Source organism: Felis catus, chromosome B4 (assembly GCF_018350175.1).
Source record: "Felis catus isolate Fca126 chromosome B4, F.catus_Fca126_mat1.0, whole genome shotgun sequence".
Classification (NCBI taxonomy): Eukaryota; Metazoa; Chordata; class Mammalia; order Carnivora; family Felidae; genus Felis; species Felis catus.
Genome location: NC_058374.1, coordinates 73,811,335 through 73,828,699, shown reverse-complemented (window position 1 = coordinate 73,828,699; position 17,365 = coordinate 73,811,335). Strand labels below are relative to the sequence as shown.

The 17,365-nt window shown below is 38.3% G+C and overlaps 1 protein-coding gene across 2 annotated transcripts in view; it reads left to right on the top strand.

Annotated features, from left to right (window-relative positions):
* SLC38A4 (solute carrier family 38 member 4) overlaps positions 1–5,025 on the top strand; it is a 70,915-nt gene extending 65,890 nt beyond the window's left edge. For both annotated transcript variants that reach the window (XM_006933639.3, XM_019834842.2), the window contains exon 16: positions 1,928–5,025. In XM_006933639.3, coding sequence (XP_006933701.1) covers positions 1,928–2,029 — 102 coding nt within the window. In that variant the 3' untranslated portion in view covers positions 2,030–5,025. The remainder of the gene's footprint in view (positions 1–1,927) is intronic.
* Positions 5,026–17,365: the final 12,340 nt, after the last annotated feature.

Below are 17,365 nucleotides of genomic sequence, written 5' to 3'. Positions count from 1 at the left end.
CCCCTGTTATAAGTTGCTCTTTAACTGAGAGTAAACCGAACATATACAATTCAAAAAGATTGACCAAGAACTGAAAATCAGAGATGGGCTGGAACTTTAGTGGAGAGAAAGGAGGGTAGATCTCTGGTACTGAGATGATTCCAGGATTTCTTCCCGTCATAAATCAAGAATCTTGTGTTAAGTCCTTTCTACCCATCAAACACTAAGAGTTTTCCCACAGGCATATATGGATACCAGTTTCCACCACCAAGATTGTAGCACTATCCACAGGAAATTATGTGGGAAGGAATGAGGCTCCCTGACAGTGTTATGAAATAACTGAAACATTTTAGTCATATTTTTTAGGTTAGGAAGGCCAAAAGAAAAGATGCTGCCTGGTTTCCCCCTCCATAGTACCTTGGAGTGGACTGAGATCCAGAACAAAACCATCGTTTTCCAGTTAACCTCTTTAGATATAAAATTTAATTTTATTAAGCGAGAGCATATTTCTTTTCCAAAATGATGTTATAGAAACACATGCCAGGGGCACCTGGGTGGCGCAGTCGGTTAAGGGTCCGACTTCAGCCAGGTCACGATCTGGCGGTCCAGGAGTTCGAGCCCCACGTCAGGCTCTGGGCTGATGGCTCAGAGACTGGAGCCTGTTTCCGATTCTGTGTCTCCCTCTCTCTCTGCCCCCCCCCCCCGTTCATGCTCTGTCTCTCTCTGTCCCAAAAATAAATACACGTTGAAAGTGCTGCTTTAAACACTGGCATGATATTTAAAAAAAAAAAAAGAAAGAAACACATGCCAGAGTAAATTGTTTTTCTAATTATTTCTTTAATGTTTATTTTTGAGAGAGAGACAGAGACAGAGACAGAGACAGAGACAGAGCGTCAGCAGGGGAGGGGCAGAGAGAGAGGGAGACACACAATCTGAAGCAGGCTCCAGGCTCTGAGCTGTCAGCACAGAGCCCGACACAGGGGTCAAACCCACAAACTGCAAGATCATGACCTAAGCCAAAGTCAGATGCTCAACCCACTGAGCCACCCAGGCTCCCCTTGTTTTTCTAATTATCAAATAGTCATTGATAATATTCAAGTATATCTTCCATTTAAGGCTTAAAAACAGTGCCTCTTACTAAGTTATGCTGAATGTTGCCTGAGAGTCATTCACTCCTCAGGACTGTTCAGGGACTTCAGGACAGTTTGGTATCCAAAGCTCCTCCCAACATCTCCTCCCCACTCCCACCCCCGAATTCCTAGCCTCTCCAGTCTATTTTGCTTGGACTTTTACAGAAGGGTGACCATGGCAAATTATTTATCCTGTTTGTGACCCATTCTGAGTTTGATGTAAAAATGAGTAAAATTGTCCCCTGATCCTTTCTAGTGAAAAACTTCACCTGTTGCTTCCTCATAGATTGAATGAGGTGGTTGATCCCAGTGATGATAATATATAAGGCCCCTTCTAGTGTTTTACACACACACACACACACACACACACACACACACACACACACACACACACGTTTTTAAAGGAATATGTAACATAGATTAGGCTTTTGTTTTTATCTGTTTACTTTGTAAATTTAATCCTGTCCTATAGACTATAATATGCCCTTCACCTAAAAGATTGTGAGCACACTCAATGTCATTGTATCTTTTTCTGTCACTTGTTTTTTTTTAATGATTACAGAGTATTCCATCATTCTGATGTAACAAATCAACCATTTATCTATTTTGAAGACTTCGATTAAATCTCTCCACTGTATTCACCCTCTTTCCTCAACTTGGCTTCTAAATTCACTGAACTGCTAGGCATAGACATCTGAGCCATAAGAATAATACAATTCAATATGCCAATCAGATTGCTGTCTTGGGTAAACAATTTCTAAGAGCAAACTGTGCTAAATATGGTTTCTGTGTTCCCTAACAAGCTCTCTGATTTACAGGCTTTAATTTTCCTTGTGGTTGGAATCATCTTCATGATTGGAAGCATGGCACTCATTATAATTGACTGGATTTACAACCCTCCAAATTCCAAGCATCACTAACCCAAAGAAAAATACCTTTTCTATTGGAAATGGTTGCAAATTATGCTGCAAAAGACATTTGAGTTCTATTGATTGGAATGTTATTCATAGGAAATAACAGGAAGATTCCAAAGATGTTTATAGTAACATCACCAGGCACATGTGGAAGAAAAAAAAGCATCATTTTTGTCAAGAATGGCTGTTTATAGGTTTAAAACCTGCGGTGCACATTTCTACCCAGGTTTTCCTAAAACAGTGTGAGAGGATGCATTTTTGCTGTTGCACAAGCAGAATAAGGGTAGCTGCATGGAATGGTCATCAGATAATACCTTTTCCCCTCCCCCTCAAATTACCAAATACTTGTATTCTCAGAACATCCAACAAAAATGCCCTGGTGGCAAAGCTATCACCACTTAATGCCTTCCCCCAATCCAGCACCAAATACTCTAGGTCTATTTAATAACAGAGGCAAAAGCCATGTCTTAGGAACTGTCCCTGTAAGGTACATGAATGATCAGACAGCCGGCTAGAACATCTTATTGTCAACAGTGAAGGAATATTTGCCCATTTGTTTGTGACACTGAATTAATGAATTCTTCATTCAATAGATTTTTGGTAAATGTTAAAGACATCTTATTAAACACAGGCATATCTCGTTTCTTGTGCTTTGTTGTGCTTAGCACTGAGGTTTTTTGCGGGTTTTTTTCCCTGTTGGTTTTTTGTTTGTTTGTTTGTTTGTTTGTTTACAAATTGGTTCGTGACAACCTTGCGTGGAGCATCATTTTTCCAACAGCATTTGCTCACTTTGTGCCTCTGTCACATTTTGGTAATTCTCATAGTATTTCAAACTTTTTCATTATTATATTTGTTATGGTGATCTATGATCAGTGATTAAGACTTGCTGAAAGCTCAGATATGGTTAGCACTTTTTAGCAATTTTTTAATTAAGGTATGTACATTTTTTTAGACAATACTGTTGCACACTTAGTACACTATAGCATAAGCATAACTTTTATATACACTGGGAAGCCAAAAAATCTATCTGACTTGCTTTATTGTAATACTCGCTTTACTGTGATTGTCCGGAACCAAACCTGCAATATCTCTGAGGTATGCCTACATGTCTTATCAACTGTCCCTGAAAGGTACATACATGAAAGATCAGACACCAGTACACCTTACTGTCAACAGTAAAGGAATGTTTCGCCTCTTCTGTTTGGGACACTGGAGTGCCTTCTTCGTTCAATTTTTTTTATGTATAAATGTTAAAACATCTTCTAAACAGAGAGAGGGGCTTTAAATTATAGAGCAACAACAAAAATAATGCTTATTGCTCAACTGCCTGTTCTGGAAGCATTTGTTCTTCAATATTATTCCTAGTCCTCTTGTCACGCTTTTTTGTCACTGAACAATGCTCTCCCTCTCGTCTTCCATTGTCATTCACAATTTTTAGATAGACCACGATTCATGTGGAGCTACATTACCCAGTATTGTTTGATACATTTTTATTTGATAAACATTCAGTGCAGGAAACTGTGATTGCTATATGTGTATGTATATAATCTTATTCTGTAGTCATCAGAATTTTGATGTATGGTACATTTGATTTTTATTTTTTACATGTGTAGTTTTCTCTCTTCACAGTCAAAACGTTTATGTTATTGAGGGTGGGGGCAGGGAATTATGTTGATAAACTCAAAAATCCATTTGTATGTATCTGCCTATTGGGGATATTTTAAATTTGAAACCTAAGTTATATATAGATCAGTAATGCTCTTCAATGTTTACAAAAACAACAATCATCTACAAGAAAATAAGTTCCTTGTTTGCAAATAATAGTCAATACCAAAGTTGTTCTTCTAACTAAGCATGTCTAAAATAGGATTTAGTTCATTTTAGCTTGCACAGGAGTCTGACATTCATTTGCCATTTAATGCGATGTTGAATGGTTCTCCATAAAAGTGCTAACACTACAGAGATGCAAACTGGTATTCTTGCTCCCTTCAACAACATGCTCACATAAAATGGATTTAAAAACTAGCACTTGCTGCCCAGAATTTCTAGACTTTGCCACTTCCTCCCCCCCAAATCGGTAGGAAGAACATTTATTGTAGATTTTTATATTTTAGTCAAGCCAAGTATGAAATACAAGTATCGGCTAAGTATAATATTAAATCATATTTCAATAGGGTTTTTTGTATTGTGCCTTAAGAAAACGTACATTTGTTTTATATATTATTTTCTAGAGGCATAATACTGTCAAATGGTGCACTTTGTTATGGAAACTGAGCATTACTAGACACTATCATAACTTTGGAGTCACTATTATCTGAAAATACTTGCCAAATAGCATCTTCAAGATAGGTTTCTATTAACGGTCACCTAGAGAGTGTGTCAAAATAAGAAAATGGAAAAAGGTACCTTCTGAGTGTTAAAGGTTTAATCTGAATGTATTTAAATATAAAGATGAAGACTGATTCAAAAATTGGGGAAGTATCCAATCTGTATTAGTCTGAATACTTTACCTTTGAAATTACGAACTTGAAAATATCAACGTCTGTAATTATACAGATATTCAAGAGCAATACTACAGTGCCAAATAATAAAGCACCATTTTTTTCTCATGGCAATTTTCAGGATTGGAGCTCACATAGACTGCAGGGCAGGCTTACATATGGTATCTTGTACTGGTTAATTTAACCCCATTTATAAACAGATGAAAGTTTTATTTTCTTATTTCATTTATAAGATGGTTCAATGTACTGGGAGGCTTTTTTTTATTACAGAAAGTGTATATTGGTATATAATAAATGAACTTTTCAAATGACTGATTTGATTTTCTTTCTACTGTTGAAGGCTATAAATTATTTGTACATGAGAAAAAATTTTTAAGTCTACATATTGTCTTCTACTGATATATGTTCCATTTTCACTGTTAGTCTTGACATAACTAAAATCTGTAGCTGTCAAAACATAGTTGCCATCTTATTTTGGTAAAATACACAGCTAATCCTGAAGTTTGTTTTAAGTTTTTATTTAAGTAATCTCTACACTCCTCACAAAGCTTGAACTCACAATCCTGAGATCAAGAGTCACACGCTCTTCCCACTGGAGAAGCCAGGCATCCCCTAAATCATTTTTATTTATGTCATCACATACATATCTCCTAGAATGAGTCTCTATATAGTTAATCAGGAGGAATTCATTTGTGATGGAAGAAGAATAAAAGAAATATGAAGATTAGTAAAATAGAGACATGGAAGGTTTGGAGAAGGGAAAGCAACACAGGAGTGCAGCAGATTGGGTAGAAATGGACAATTGCTGGGATATCAGGTCAAACGCTAAGTTGAGTGCTGGACTTTCTAAGAAACTTCCAAATAGTTCTCCAAGGTGTTTCCACCATTTTCATTTTCATCAAGAATATATACAAGCCCCAGTTGCTCTACAGCCTTGCCCACATTTGGCATTGTATTTTGTAGCCTTTCAAGTGGGTATGGAATTGTATTTTTTTTTAAGTTTATTTATATTTGAGAGAGAGGATCCCAAGCAGTTCCATGCTGGTAGCACGGAGCCTGACACAGGACTCGAACTCACAAACCATGAGATCAGGACCTGAGCTGAAATCAAGAGTCATACCCTTAACTGACTGAGCCACCCAGGTGCCCCATGAAATGGTATCTCATTTCCATTTCCTTGCTGACTAGTGTTGGAAATTTTTCATGTGTTCACTGGCCATTCATGTTTCCTTTTGTGAAGTGCCTGCTCAAATCTTTTGGCCATTTTAAGAGTTAAGTTGTTTGTCTTTTTATTGTGGATTTGTCAGTTCTTTATATATTCTGGACACATGTCCTTTGTCAGATGGCAGTCTACTTTCTCAGTCTAGGACAAGCCTACTCATTTACCTAAAGGTATCTTAATTATATCTTTCTGGGGCCATGTCTGTATAGCTTACTAGAATAATTCCTGTCTTACTAGAATAAAGTTAGTTAGGATGGTATTGTTATAATTAACATTTAGATTTTCAAATTTGGAGAGGAAGTCTTCTTCTCTTTTTCAGGCAGAGCATAATCTGTTTTCTTGCCTTCTAGTGAGCTTTATTGAAAGTATACTAATGTAGTTTTTTTTTTAATAGATAATTGACTAATTGCTAAGTCACTTTGACTCTAGGTTAGGAGACCCAGTACTACTGAGATAGACCCAGGACATCAAAAACCCTTCCTGGCTACTTGTAATCAAGTTCATTAGCTTTCTCAGTCCTTGTTACAGGCATATACAGATGAAACAGGAGAAATTACTTCATGTGCAGAAGCAGTCCGCAGGGCGTCTACTTCTATGGCATGTGATGGTCTTTTCCCAAGAAAATATTGGGTACTAATTATCCAATAGACCATATTGAAGAAACTGATTGAAAAAAGAAAATTAGCTCAGACCCTTCCTTCACATCATACACCAAAAGTGGAAAAAGTCAGTAAGTAAGGCAAAAACCTAGGCAGCGACATTTTAGGAAGAACGACCTGACAGCTGCCCAGGGAAGTAAGACACAGTGGAGGAAATTACAAGGGCAACCATGGATCATGGGACTATACAGTAGTGCATTAAAGAGCAATTTAGAAAACACCAGTTACTGGGGCGCCTGGGTGGCTCAGTCAGTTAAGTGACCAACTTCAGCTCAGGTCATGATCTTACGGTTGGTGAGTTTCAGCCCCATATCAAGCTCGCTGCTGTCAGCACGGAGCCCTCTTTGGATGCTCTGTCTCCCTCTCTCTGTCCTTCCCCACTTGTGCGCTCTCTTTCAAAAATAAATCAACATTAAAAAAAAAATACCAGCCAGTATCAAATACAAACCAATATACCCTTAATGTATGAAGACATAAAAAAAACAAGGATGGGCACCCAGGTGGCTTAGTTAGCTAAGTGGCCCGACTCTTGGTTTCAGCTCAGGTCATGATCTCGTGGTTCATGAGTTCGAGCCTAGCATTGGTCTCCCCACTGACAGAGCAGAGCCTGCTTGGGATTTTCTCGCTCTCCCTTTCTTTCTGTTCCTCTGCCATGCTCTCTCTCTCAAAATAAACCTAAAAAAAAAAAAAAAAGGAAACTAAGAATCTTATAGAACAATGGGCAATGGACATGCAATCACAGAAGAAAAATGGTGAATGAGTGTAAGTCATTTGACCTATGAGTCAAAAACAAGGAAAAACACAAATATAATTGTTTTGTCTGTCACATTACTAAAATAAGAAAAATTAATCCTTTGTGCTGGTGAGTGTGGGGAGTTGAACACTCGTTCAATGGTGGTAGCAGAAATCCTGGCTTGGCTTATCTGGAAAGCATGCTGGCAATGCTTAAAGATCCCTAAGGATGTTTGTAGTGGGCAGAAAGACCCCCAAAAGATCTAATCCCATGAGCCCTTAAAATCAGAGAACTTTCTTCAGCTGAAATCAGAAAGATTCAAAGCATGAGAGGGACCTCAAACTGCCACTGCTGCTTAAAGACAGAAGAGACCATGTGGAAACATAAGGAAATGAATTCTGCCAACAACTTAAATGAGCCAAGAAAATGGTTCTCCTGATTCTCCAAATAGAAGCCCAGGGCACCAATGCTTTGATTTGAAGTTTGTGAGACCCCAAGCACAGAACTCTTCCTAGTTAGCCAGACTTCTGACCCACAGATCTAGCAGATAGTAAAATGAGGCTTGTTTTAAGTTGCTAAGTTTGTGACAATTTGTTACAACAGGAAACTAGGAAATACAATAATGTTCGTGTCTTTTGATCCACTAACTCTTCTAAGAAACTATTCTGAGGAAGAAATCAGAGAAGTGAATTGACTTCTGTCTACTAATGTATTCTTTGAACATATAATGGGCTACATTTTTGAAACACTCCAAAAGCCCAAAATTGTGGAATGATTTAATAAATTCTAGTAGCTTCACAGCCTGGAATAGGACATAGTCATTAAAAATGCTTTTGAATCATTACCAACAAAATGAGAAACTATGGTATAAAGTGAAAAAAAAAAAAGAATGCATGTTTCATTATACCAATTTTACATATTAAAAATGCATGGAATAGAATAGAAATAGGAAAACGGAAATAGACATAAGTGTTAAGAGTGGATATGATAGATAACAAGATAAGTGAGGTTATTCTTCAACCTAGATTTCTGTTATTTTCTACGGAGACCATTCCTTTTACAGTTATGAAAAACTCAGAGAAACATTTTTTTGTCAATTTAGATTTTCTGGAAATAACTAAAACATGCTGCCAATTTTTATGTTTTCAGCTGAGTCTAAAGGCAGAATTGGAGAATACAATTCATGATTGGGGGCACAGTCACGGATGACTGAAGCAGAAGTAGAAAGGATGGGGCAGACCCTCGCCAGAGGTGAGGCATGGGAAGGACATAAAGAAAACAGTACAGCATAGCCAGTAGGCCAGGATTTCAGTCCCAGATCCATGGTTTGGGAAAGTCATTCAATTTTACTGAGCTTCAGTTTTTTCATTTCTGTTGGTATAATTTCTACATAATGCAATTCCCAAGATGATTTAGCTTAGAATCATTGGGAATATCAGAAAGTCCTTATACCTCTAGAGCACATACTCGACAGCCATAAGGAAGGGATCCTCCAAGTGTTCCAAAGCATACCCTGAAGCAATGATTTCTGCAGCTGGGTCCTCAAAGTGGGAGTTAGGTTAAGTCAAATGCTCCCGGGGAATACTCCACCTTGCCACTCAGGCTGAATAATTTAATGGGCAAACCCTTATTCAGGGAAGACCGTGCACCAGAGACTGTCCTAGGCACAAGAATACAGAGTAGTCCTGGTCTTTAAGGAGCTTATAGAGGAAGGGGCCCATGTATACAGACAGTTATAATATAAAATCGAAAATACTGGATGGAACTAGAGTATATTATGCTAAGTGAAATAAGTCAGAAAAATACAACATGATTTCACTCATATGGAATTTAAAAAACAAAACAGATGAACATAGGGGAAGGGAAGGAAACATAAAATAAGGTAAAAACAGAGGAGCGAGTCATAAGAGACTCTTAATGATAGAGAACAAACTGAGGGGTTTGGAGGGTAGGGGGGGTGGGCTAAGTGGCGGATGGGCATTAAGGAAGGCACTTGTTGGGATGCACACTGGGTGTTGTATACAGTGGATGAATCACTAAGTTCTACTCCTGAAACCAACACGATACTATGTGTTAACTAACTTGAATTTAAATAAAATCTTGGAAGAAAAAAAAAGTAAAACTAATTACGTGTGTGTATGTGTACGTGTGTGTGTGTGTATATGTGCATACATATGATCCCACGGAGTCTCTAAGGGGAGTACCCAAGTCAAGCTTGGGGAGTGAAGAGTACTCTGATTTCTGGCATCAGATGCCTGTTAATCCTGGCAGTTGAATCCTAAAGGACACACTGAAGTTATCAGATAAAAGATGAGAAGGAGAAGAGCACAGACAAAAAAATGATTGCTCCCATTGAATCCCCACTCCACACAGACACATGTATGCATACACCTTCCACATACTCTGTATTAGATTCCTTTTGCTGCTATAACAAATTACCATAGTCTTAGTGACTTTAAAGAACACATTTTATCATCTTATAGGCAGCTCCAGCAGGGATCAGTAGAAGCCCCAGCAAAAATCATAAACCAAGCAGACCAAGTAAAACAAAGATTCTTAAAACTAAACTGATAAGCACTACAGCCACAAAGTAGGTCAAGACCTGTGTGTCAAATCTAAACAGAGTGGCTGCCTGCTACAGTAAAAGATTTTAATAGAATGTTTGATATGCAATTGAAAGTCACCCACCACACCAAGAACCAAGAAAATTACAGCTTGAATAAGATGATGAACTGATGCCAACACAGATGAATCAGATGTTCAAATTACCTAGCAAGAATTTTTAATTGTTTTTAATGTTTGTTTTTGAGAGACAGAGAGAAAGAGCATGAGCAGGGGAGGGGCAGAGAGAGAGAGGGAGACACAGAACCTGAAGCAGGCTCCAGGCTCTGAGCTGTCAGCACAGAGCCCAATGCGGGGCTGGAACTGATGAACCACAAAATCACGACCTGAGCCAAAGTCTGATGCTTAACCTACTGAGCCACCCGAGCAGCCCTCCTAACAAGAATTTTAAAGTAGCCATTCTAAAAATACTTCAGTGTTAATTATAAATTCTCTTAAAACAAAAAAATAGAACATTCCAGCAAAAAAAACTCAAGTCTATAAAAATAATTAGAAATTACAAATGGAAAAATGTAACAGAAATTTAAAGAAAAATTCAGGGGTGCCTGGGTGGCTCAGCCGGTTGGGAGTCTGACTTCCGCTCAGGTCATGATCTCGCAGTCTGAGTTCAAGGCCTGCGTCGGGCTCTGGGCTGACAGCTCAGAGCCTACAGCCTGATTCAGATTCTGCGTCTCCTTCTCTCTCTCTGCCCCTCCCCCCTTATGCTCTTTCTAGCTCTCAAAAATGAATAAACATTTAAAAAAATTTTTTTTAAATAAAGAAAAATTCATTGGGTGTGCACAGTAGAATGGAGATAGAGAATAGAATCAGCATACCTGAGCAAATATAAATAGAATTCATCCAATTTGAACAAAAAAAGAGGAAGGAGACTAGAAAAAGAAACAATAGAACAGAACTGGGCTCCTGACCTCTGTGACAAAAATGTCACATACATTTTTGTATTAACAGAGTCCCAGAAAGAAAAGAGATAAAGCTAAAAGACAATTTGAAGAAATAATGGCTGAGGGACTTCCCAAATTTGGTGAGAGATGCCAAGCTATATACTTTAAAACCTCAGTGAACTCCCAAAAGGAAAATCCAAAGAAATCCATGCAAATACTTGTTAAATGCTTGAAAGCATCCTGAGAGGAACACGTTACCTATAGGGGAACACTTATTTAAGGTCTGAGGATTTCTTATCAAAACACGTGGAGGTCACAAAGAACTGGCACATTTTCAAGTGCTGACAGAAAAGAAGTTTCAACATAAATTCTGTATCAAGCAAAACTAGCTTTCAGGAAGAAAGGGGAAACAGCATTCTCAGAAAAAGGAAAATTAAGTGAATGGCCTACCCGTAAAGATGCAGCAAAGAATGTTCTTCAAACGGAAAATAAGTGATAAAAAAAGAAATATTAGAGAATTAGAAAAGAGCAGAGGAAAGACCAGAAATATGGATACATGCAGTAGACCATTCTTTTCTTCACAAGCTTCATAAATAATTTTTACTTCAATCAGAAAACGTATCATCTAATACTCAAGGCAATGATTTTTTAAGTGGAGAACCAAGAAAGACTTAAACAGAAATGAGGTTTTCACAATTTGCTGCTGGTGGTAAAATGTTACCAGTAGACTGTTTTAAGTCACTCATGTATGCTACAATAGCCAGAGCAGCCGCTATAAGAACTATACAAAAATTCACTCAGAAACACCATAAGTAAAGGTGAATTTCTCAAAAATATTTCAGTAATCCACGGGAAGCCAAGAAAAGAGAAACAGGAATGAGAATGAGAAAAAAAAAAAAGACAATAAAATGGCACACTTAAGCAATAACAACAAATGCCTTAAATGTAAGTGGTTGAAGTACATTAATAAAAAAAAAAAAAGTTAAAAGAATGAATAGGGGCACCTGGGTGGCTCAGTCAGTTAAGCATCAGACTCTTGATTTTGGCTCAGATCATGATTTCACAGCTTGTGAGATCAAGCCCCATGTCAGGCTCTACACTGACGGCACGGAGCCTGCTTAGGATTCATTCATATTCTCTCTCTCTCTCTCTCTCTCTCTCTCTCTCTCTCTCTCTCTCTCTCTCTGCCTCTCCCCTGCTCATGAGCTCTCAAGACAAGTAAATAACCTTAAGACACATAATAAATGAGTAAAAATCATGACCCAACTACATGCTAAGAAACTCACTTCTAATTCATTGACACAGGTAAGTTGGAAGTAAAAAGGAGTAAAAAGATACACATTAAAAAAAAATCACCCAGAAAAGTAGGCATGGCTATATTCATGTGATAAAATAGACTTCAGAGAAAAGTTATTAGAGACAAAAAGGTGTTCCTTTGCCTCTGCCACGTACATAATAAAAAGATCGATCCAGCAGGAAGACCTACCAATCCTAAATTTGTACACACACACCAGAGAGCAGAGCCTCAAAATACATGAAGTGAAAACTGACCAGAGAAAGATGAATCTACAATTATAGATGCAGACTTCCCCACCCATCTCTCAGAAACCGATAGAACTACTAGACAGAAAATCAGTAAAGATATAGAAAATCCAAACAATACAATCAAAAGGTTCTGATGCACACAGAACACTCCACCAGCAGCAGCACACTGCAGTTTTTTTTTTCCAAAGTATGCATGAAACATTTACCAACACAGATCATATCCTGGGTCATAAAACAAACCCTCAAATTAAAGAGAAGTGACATCACACAGAGTGCATTTTCTGACCATGATGGAATCAACTAGCAACTATTAGCAGAAAGGTATGGAAGTCAAATAACACTTCTGTATAATCTTTGGGTCAAAGTATCAAAGGAAAATTAAGTACATAGAACTGAATAAAAATTAAAAGAAACATATCAAAATATGTAGGATGCATCTAAGGTGGTGCTGAGAGAAATTTGTAGTGCTAAGTTATATTAGAAATGAAGGGAGGTCTCAAATCTCTAAGTTCCCATGGTAAAAACCTAGAAAGAGTACAAAATAAACCAAATGGAAGCGAAAGGAATTTACTTAAAATTTTTTTTAATCGTTACTTTTGAGAGAGAGAGAGAGAGAGAGCGCGAGCGAGTGAGCATGCACGGGGGAGGGGTAGAGAGAGAGGGAGACACAGAATCTGAAACAGGCTCCAGGCTCTGAGCTGTCAGCACAGAGCCCAAACAACTGAGCCACCTAGGCATACCAGAAGGAAGTTAATAAACATAAATGAAACCAAAAACAGGAAAATAGGGAAAAAAGAAAAAAGTGAAACAAAAGCGGGCTCTTTGGAAAACTCCAAGTTGATAATCCTCTAACAAGACTGATGAAGATTTTTTTTAATTTTTTTAACCTTTTTATTTATTTTTGAGACAGAGAGAGACAGAGCATGAATGGGGGAGAGTCAGAGAAAGAGAGGGAGACACAGAATCTGAAACAGGCTCCAGGCTCCGAGCTGTCAGCACAGAGCCCAACGCGGGGCTCGAACTCACGGACCGCGAGATCACAACCTGAGCCGAAGACGGACACTTAACCGACTGAGCCACCCAGGCGCCCCAAGACTGATGAAGATTTAAAAAAAGAAAGCATTAAGTCTCAGTTGGCATTTTTCCTCTTCTATTGGTACATGAAATAATGGTGCATCTTAATGTAAGAATATCTTTAATACATTCTGTGAAAGTAAAAAAAAAACCAACCTTATTAACAGTCTTTGATGCAAAGAGATTGGTTCAGTTCCCCCCCCCCCCCCCCCCCGCATCTGGAGATTCTGTCCATAGTAGTACAGAGTGTTATGGTTACCATCACCACGTGCCACGTTAGTTCCAGAATGGTTGTGTGCGTACGTATGCCTGCGTGCGTGTGGTCTGGATGGGTGCAGGCCAGACCAGACGAAGGTTACAAGAGGTGACCAAATAAAACATGAACTCAACTGTAATCTGCGTTTTTCCAGATCACCCTAATTTTGGTCAAACTGGGTAGCTTAATGGACTCATAGGAAAATATAGCTATTTTACCAAAGGGAAATTGAGACCAGGAATGGAAGGGTAATAGCAAAATGACCTCCACATTGCAACTGGCCTTCTTGGTCTGAGTCCCAGGTCTGGTTCAGGCAGCGTGTAGCCCTAACAATAAGGTTCCTAGACAGCAAGCTTTATGCTTAGTTTGACATTAAGTGTATGTGTCACTAAGCTGGAGTTTTCCCACCAGCCCGGGGAGGTGCAGGGAGAAAGACAGAAACCTGATTCTTCCCTGTTCGTCATGGCTCAGCCTCCCTGGCACTGGATCCGAGAGCATTTTATCAGGGTCATTTGTGAATAAGCTATTCAAGAATGATTATTTTACGGTCAGGTTCTTGGTATTATCTTTCTCAAAAGGAAAACTTGACTGTTCTCCAGATAGTGATGGGCATATTTGTTTTATTACTGCCAGCTTTGTAACTTAAAATTTTGGAAGATCACCAGGTTTTTACTTGGTAAGAGATTGTCTAAACCTGGTCTGCAGCCCAAACTTCTGTTCCCAGATGGTTAATCAGCATTTCTTTCAACCTATGCAATTCAAAGAGAACTAAAACCACTTGCAGCTTTGCATTTAGCTCTTTTCCTAAAGGTATACACCTTGGCCAGCCACTGAGGGCCAGCCATTGCTAGAGGCGGAGAGCTGCTGCTGAGATGGCAGTCCTCTCACTGTGCAAGAAAATGAAAAGAAAATGGACTATTTCAAACAATTCACCTGTGAAGGATATTCATCACATGGTTCACTTTCTAATTAGATCATGTTATGAAATGAAGCACCGTTTGGTAGAGCTTTATGAAAGTATTTTCCTCCTTGTTTAGTAGACCCAGGGATGTACCACAATTGGCTAATATGGCCTTCAAGAGCCATATCTCTATAATTCCATTCGGTGAGATCATGTTGGTAGCATGACATTAACGGGAAATCTTTACACCATGAAAATTGGCAAATACTGCAAGTCAGGGGGAGGGGGTTCCTTTTAGTTCAGTTTTGTTTTATTGGTAAAATCAGTCTTTAAACACTTAGCAGCACACGACTTTTTAGATCCCTCTGCAGTCCTCCTGTAGCACCTTCCTTTTATCGTACTTAACACATCTTACACTTGCCAGTTCTTCGTCTCTACAACCCACCAGACTACAGCATCTATAAGGGCAGATTCTGCCCGTCTTGCTCACTACTGGTACATCTAGTACCTTGCATAGTATCCAGCCACACTGTCATCAGCAAATATTTTGGAATGGATGACTTCTTGTTGTTCCCCTCCTCCTGTATATCTGACATGGCCAATAACCTAACTGTGGCCCAGAAAAGAATGTGGTTAAAGACACTTCTATTCCAGGCAATGAACACCTCTTCAGAAGCTCAGAGCCAGGCTCTGGGCAGCATCTGTGAATGGAGAGCTCAGTCCCTCCAGGGTGACAATACCTTTTAATTCCCAGCCAGCTTTTAAGAGGGTGGAAGAGGTGCAGCACTTAGAAAGCTATGAAGTGAGACTCAAAAGCAAGGCTCTGGAAAACACTTCTCCCACTTATTAATGCCTGAACTTGCCCTAAGAGATAAATTATTTCTCGCCACGACCAAAGAGATATAAATAACTGTCCTGTTAGAATGTTGTATCTGTTTTCAATTCTCAATTAAAGTAGAAGAATCCTATAAAATTTTCCTTTAAAAGTAAGCTTTGATATAGGAGCAGGAAAAGGAGCCAAGAGCCAAAGGATGTTAATTGGCCAAAACAAGGAAAGGGAAATGGTGTGTAGTCTACAAAGATGGTTGCTATAAATCCTACCACCACCAACTCTACCCATGTGCTTGCCACTTGCCCCATTAAGAGATGAGGTTCTCTTGAATCTGGGCTGGTCCTGAGAGTTGCTCTGACCAAGAGCATGTAGTTGAAATGATCTTATAGCTGTTCTCTAAGAGGCCTGGAAGCTTCTACTTTCACATTCCCAGCGGGAGTTGGTATTACAAGCTTGCTGTGTATCTTTCCAGACTTTGCCCATGCATTTTTTTTTTACCATGGATAAAAATATAAAATTGTTTTGTCATTTCTAAATATAAGTTTATATACTATGTTCTATAACTTTATTAGCATATTTTTTTAGAGTTTATTTATTTTGAGAGAGAGAGATTGAGAGCATGGAAGGGGGCTGAGGGAGAGAGAGAGAGAGAGAGAATCCCAAGCAGGACCCACACTGTCAGCGTGGAACCCACTGCAGGACTCGAGCCCATGAACTGGGAGATCATGACCTGAGCTGAAACCCGGAGTCAATCACTTCACCGACTGAGCCACCCAGGCGCCCCAGCATAATTTTTAAAATTTTTGTTGATTCATATAGATTTGAATTTACTGCCTTAACTACAGTAACTCCATTGCTTAATATAGTATGTTTATTACACTATTTCTGGAGTCACAGTCATTTGTAATTTAGTCACTCCAAAAATACTGTAGATCATAGTTCATTACTGATATACGTAAGCCAGGCCAAAGATCACATACAACTTTAATACAAACTGTCAAATTATTCTCCAAAATAACTATCAATTTATTCTCTCACTGGTAGTATATTATAGTATTCATCTCCTTATAATTTCTCCTTATAATCATCTCCTTAATACTGTCATTATTTAATAGTTGTCTTTATGATGGGGAAATACAGAACTTTGTTGTTTTAATTAACAAATTTTATACATATTTAGAGATATGTTTATAACTACTGTTTCATCACTGGAAATTTGCTTATGTTCTTTACCCTTTTCTGTTAAAATATTTTTTCCATTAATCTGTATTAACAGTTTCTTATACACACTGTGCTGATGTGAGTTTAAAATGACCTGATCATAACCTGTCAAGACTGAAACAGGAAGAAATAGAAAATTTGAACAGACTGATTACCAGCTATGAAATCAGAATCAAAAACTCCCAAAAAACAAAAGTCCAGGACCAGACATCTTCACAGGGGAATTCTACTAATGATTTAAAGACTTAATACCTATTCTTTTCAAATTACTACAAAAAATACAAGAGGAAGGAAAACTTCCAGATTTGTTCTATGAGGCCAGCATTACCCGGATACCAAAAGCAGATAAAGACACCACAAGAAAACAGACAAAAACAAAAACAAAACAAAAACACTATAGGACAATATCTCTCATGAATATAGATGCAAAAATCCTCAACAAAGTATTAGCAAACCAAAACCAATGATACATTAAAAAAAAAAAAAGACACCTTGATCAAGTGGAATTTATTCCTGGGATGCAAGGGTGGTTCAATATTCACAGAACATAACAAGTCACATCAATAAGAGAAAGAATAAAAATCATGATCATTTCAGTAGAGGCAAAAGCATTTGACAAAGTACAATATCCATTCATGATAAAAACCCTCTGCAAAGTAGGTCTGGAGGGAATACACCTTTTCACATGATAAAGGTCTCATGTGAAAAATCCACAGCCTGCATTATACCCAGTGGAGAAAAACAGAGCTTTTCCTTTACGGTTAGGAAAAAGACAAGGATGCCCTCTCTCACCATTTTTATTCAACATAGTACTGGAAGTCCTAGCAACAGCAATTAGACAAAAGAAGTAAAAGGCATCCAAATTGGTCAGGAAGTAAAACTCAGTATTTTCAAA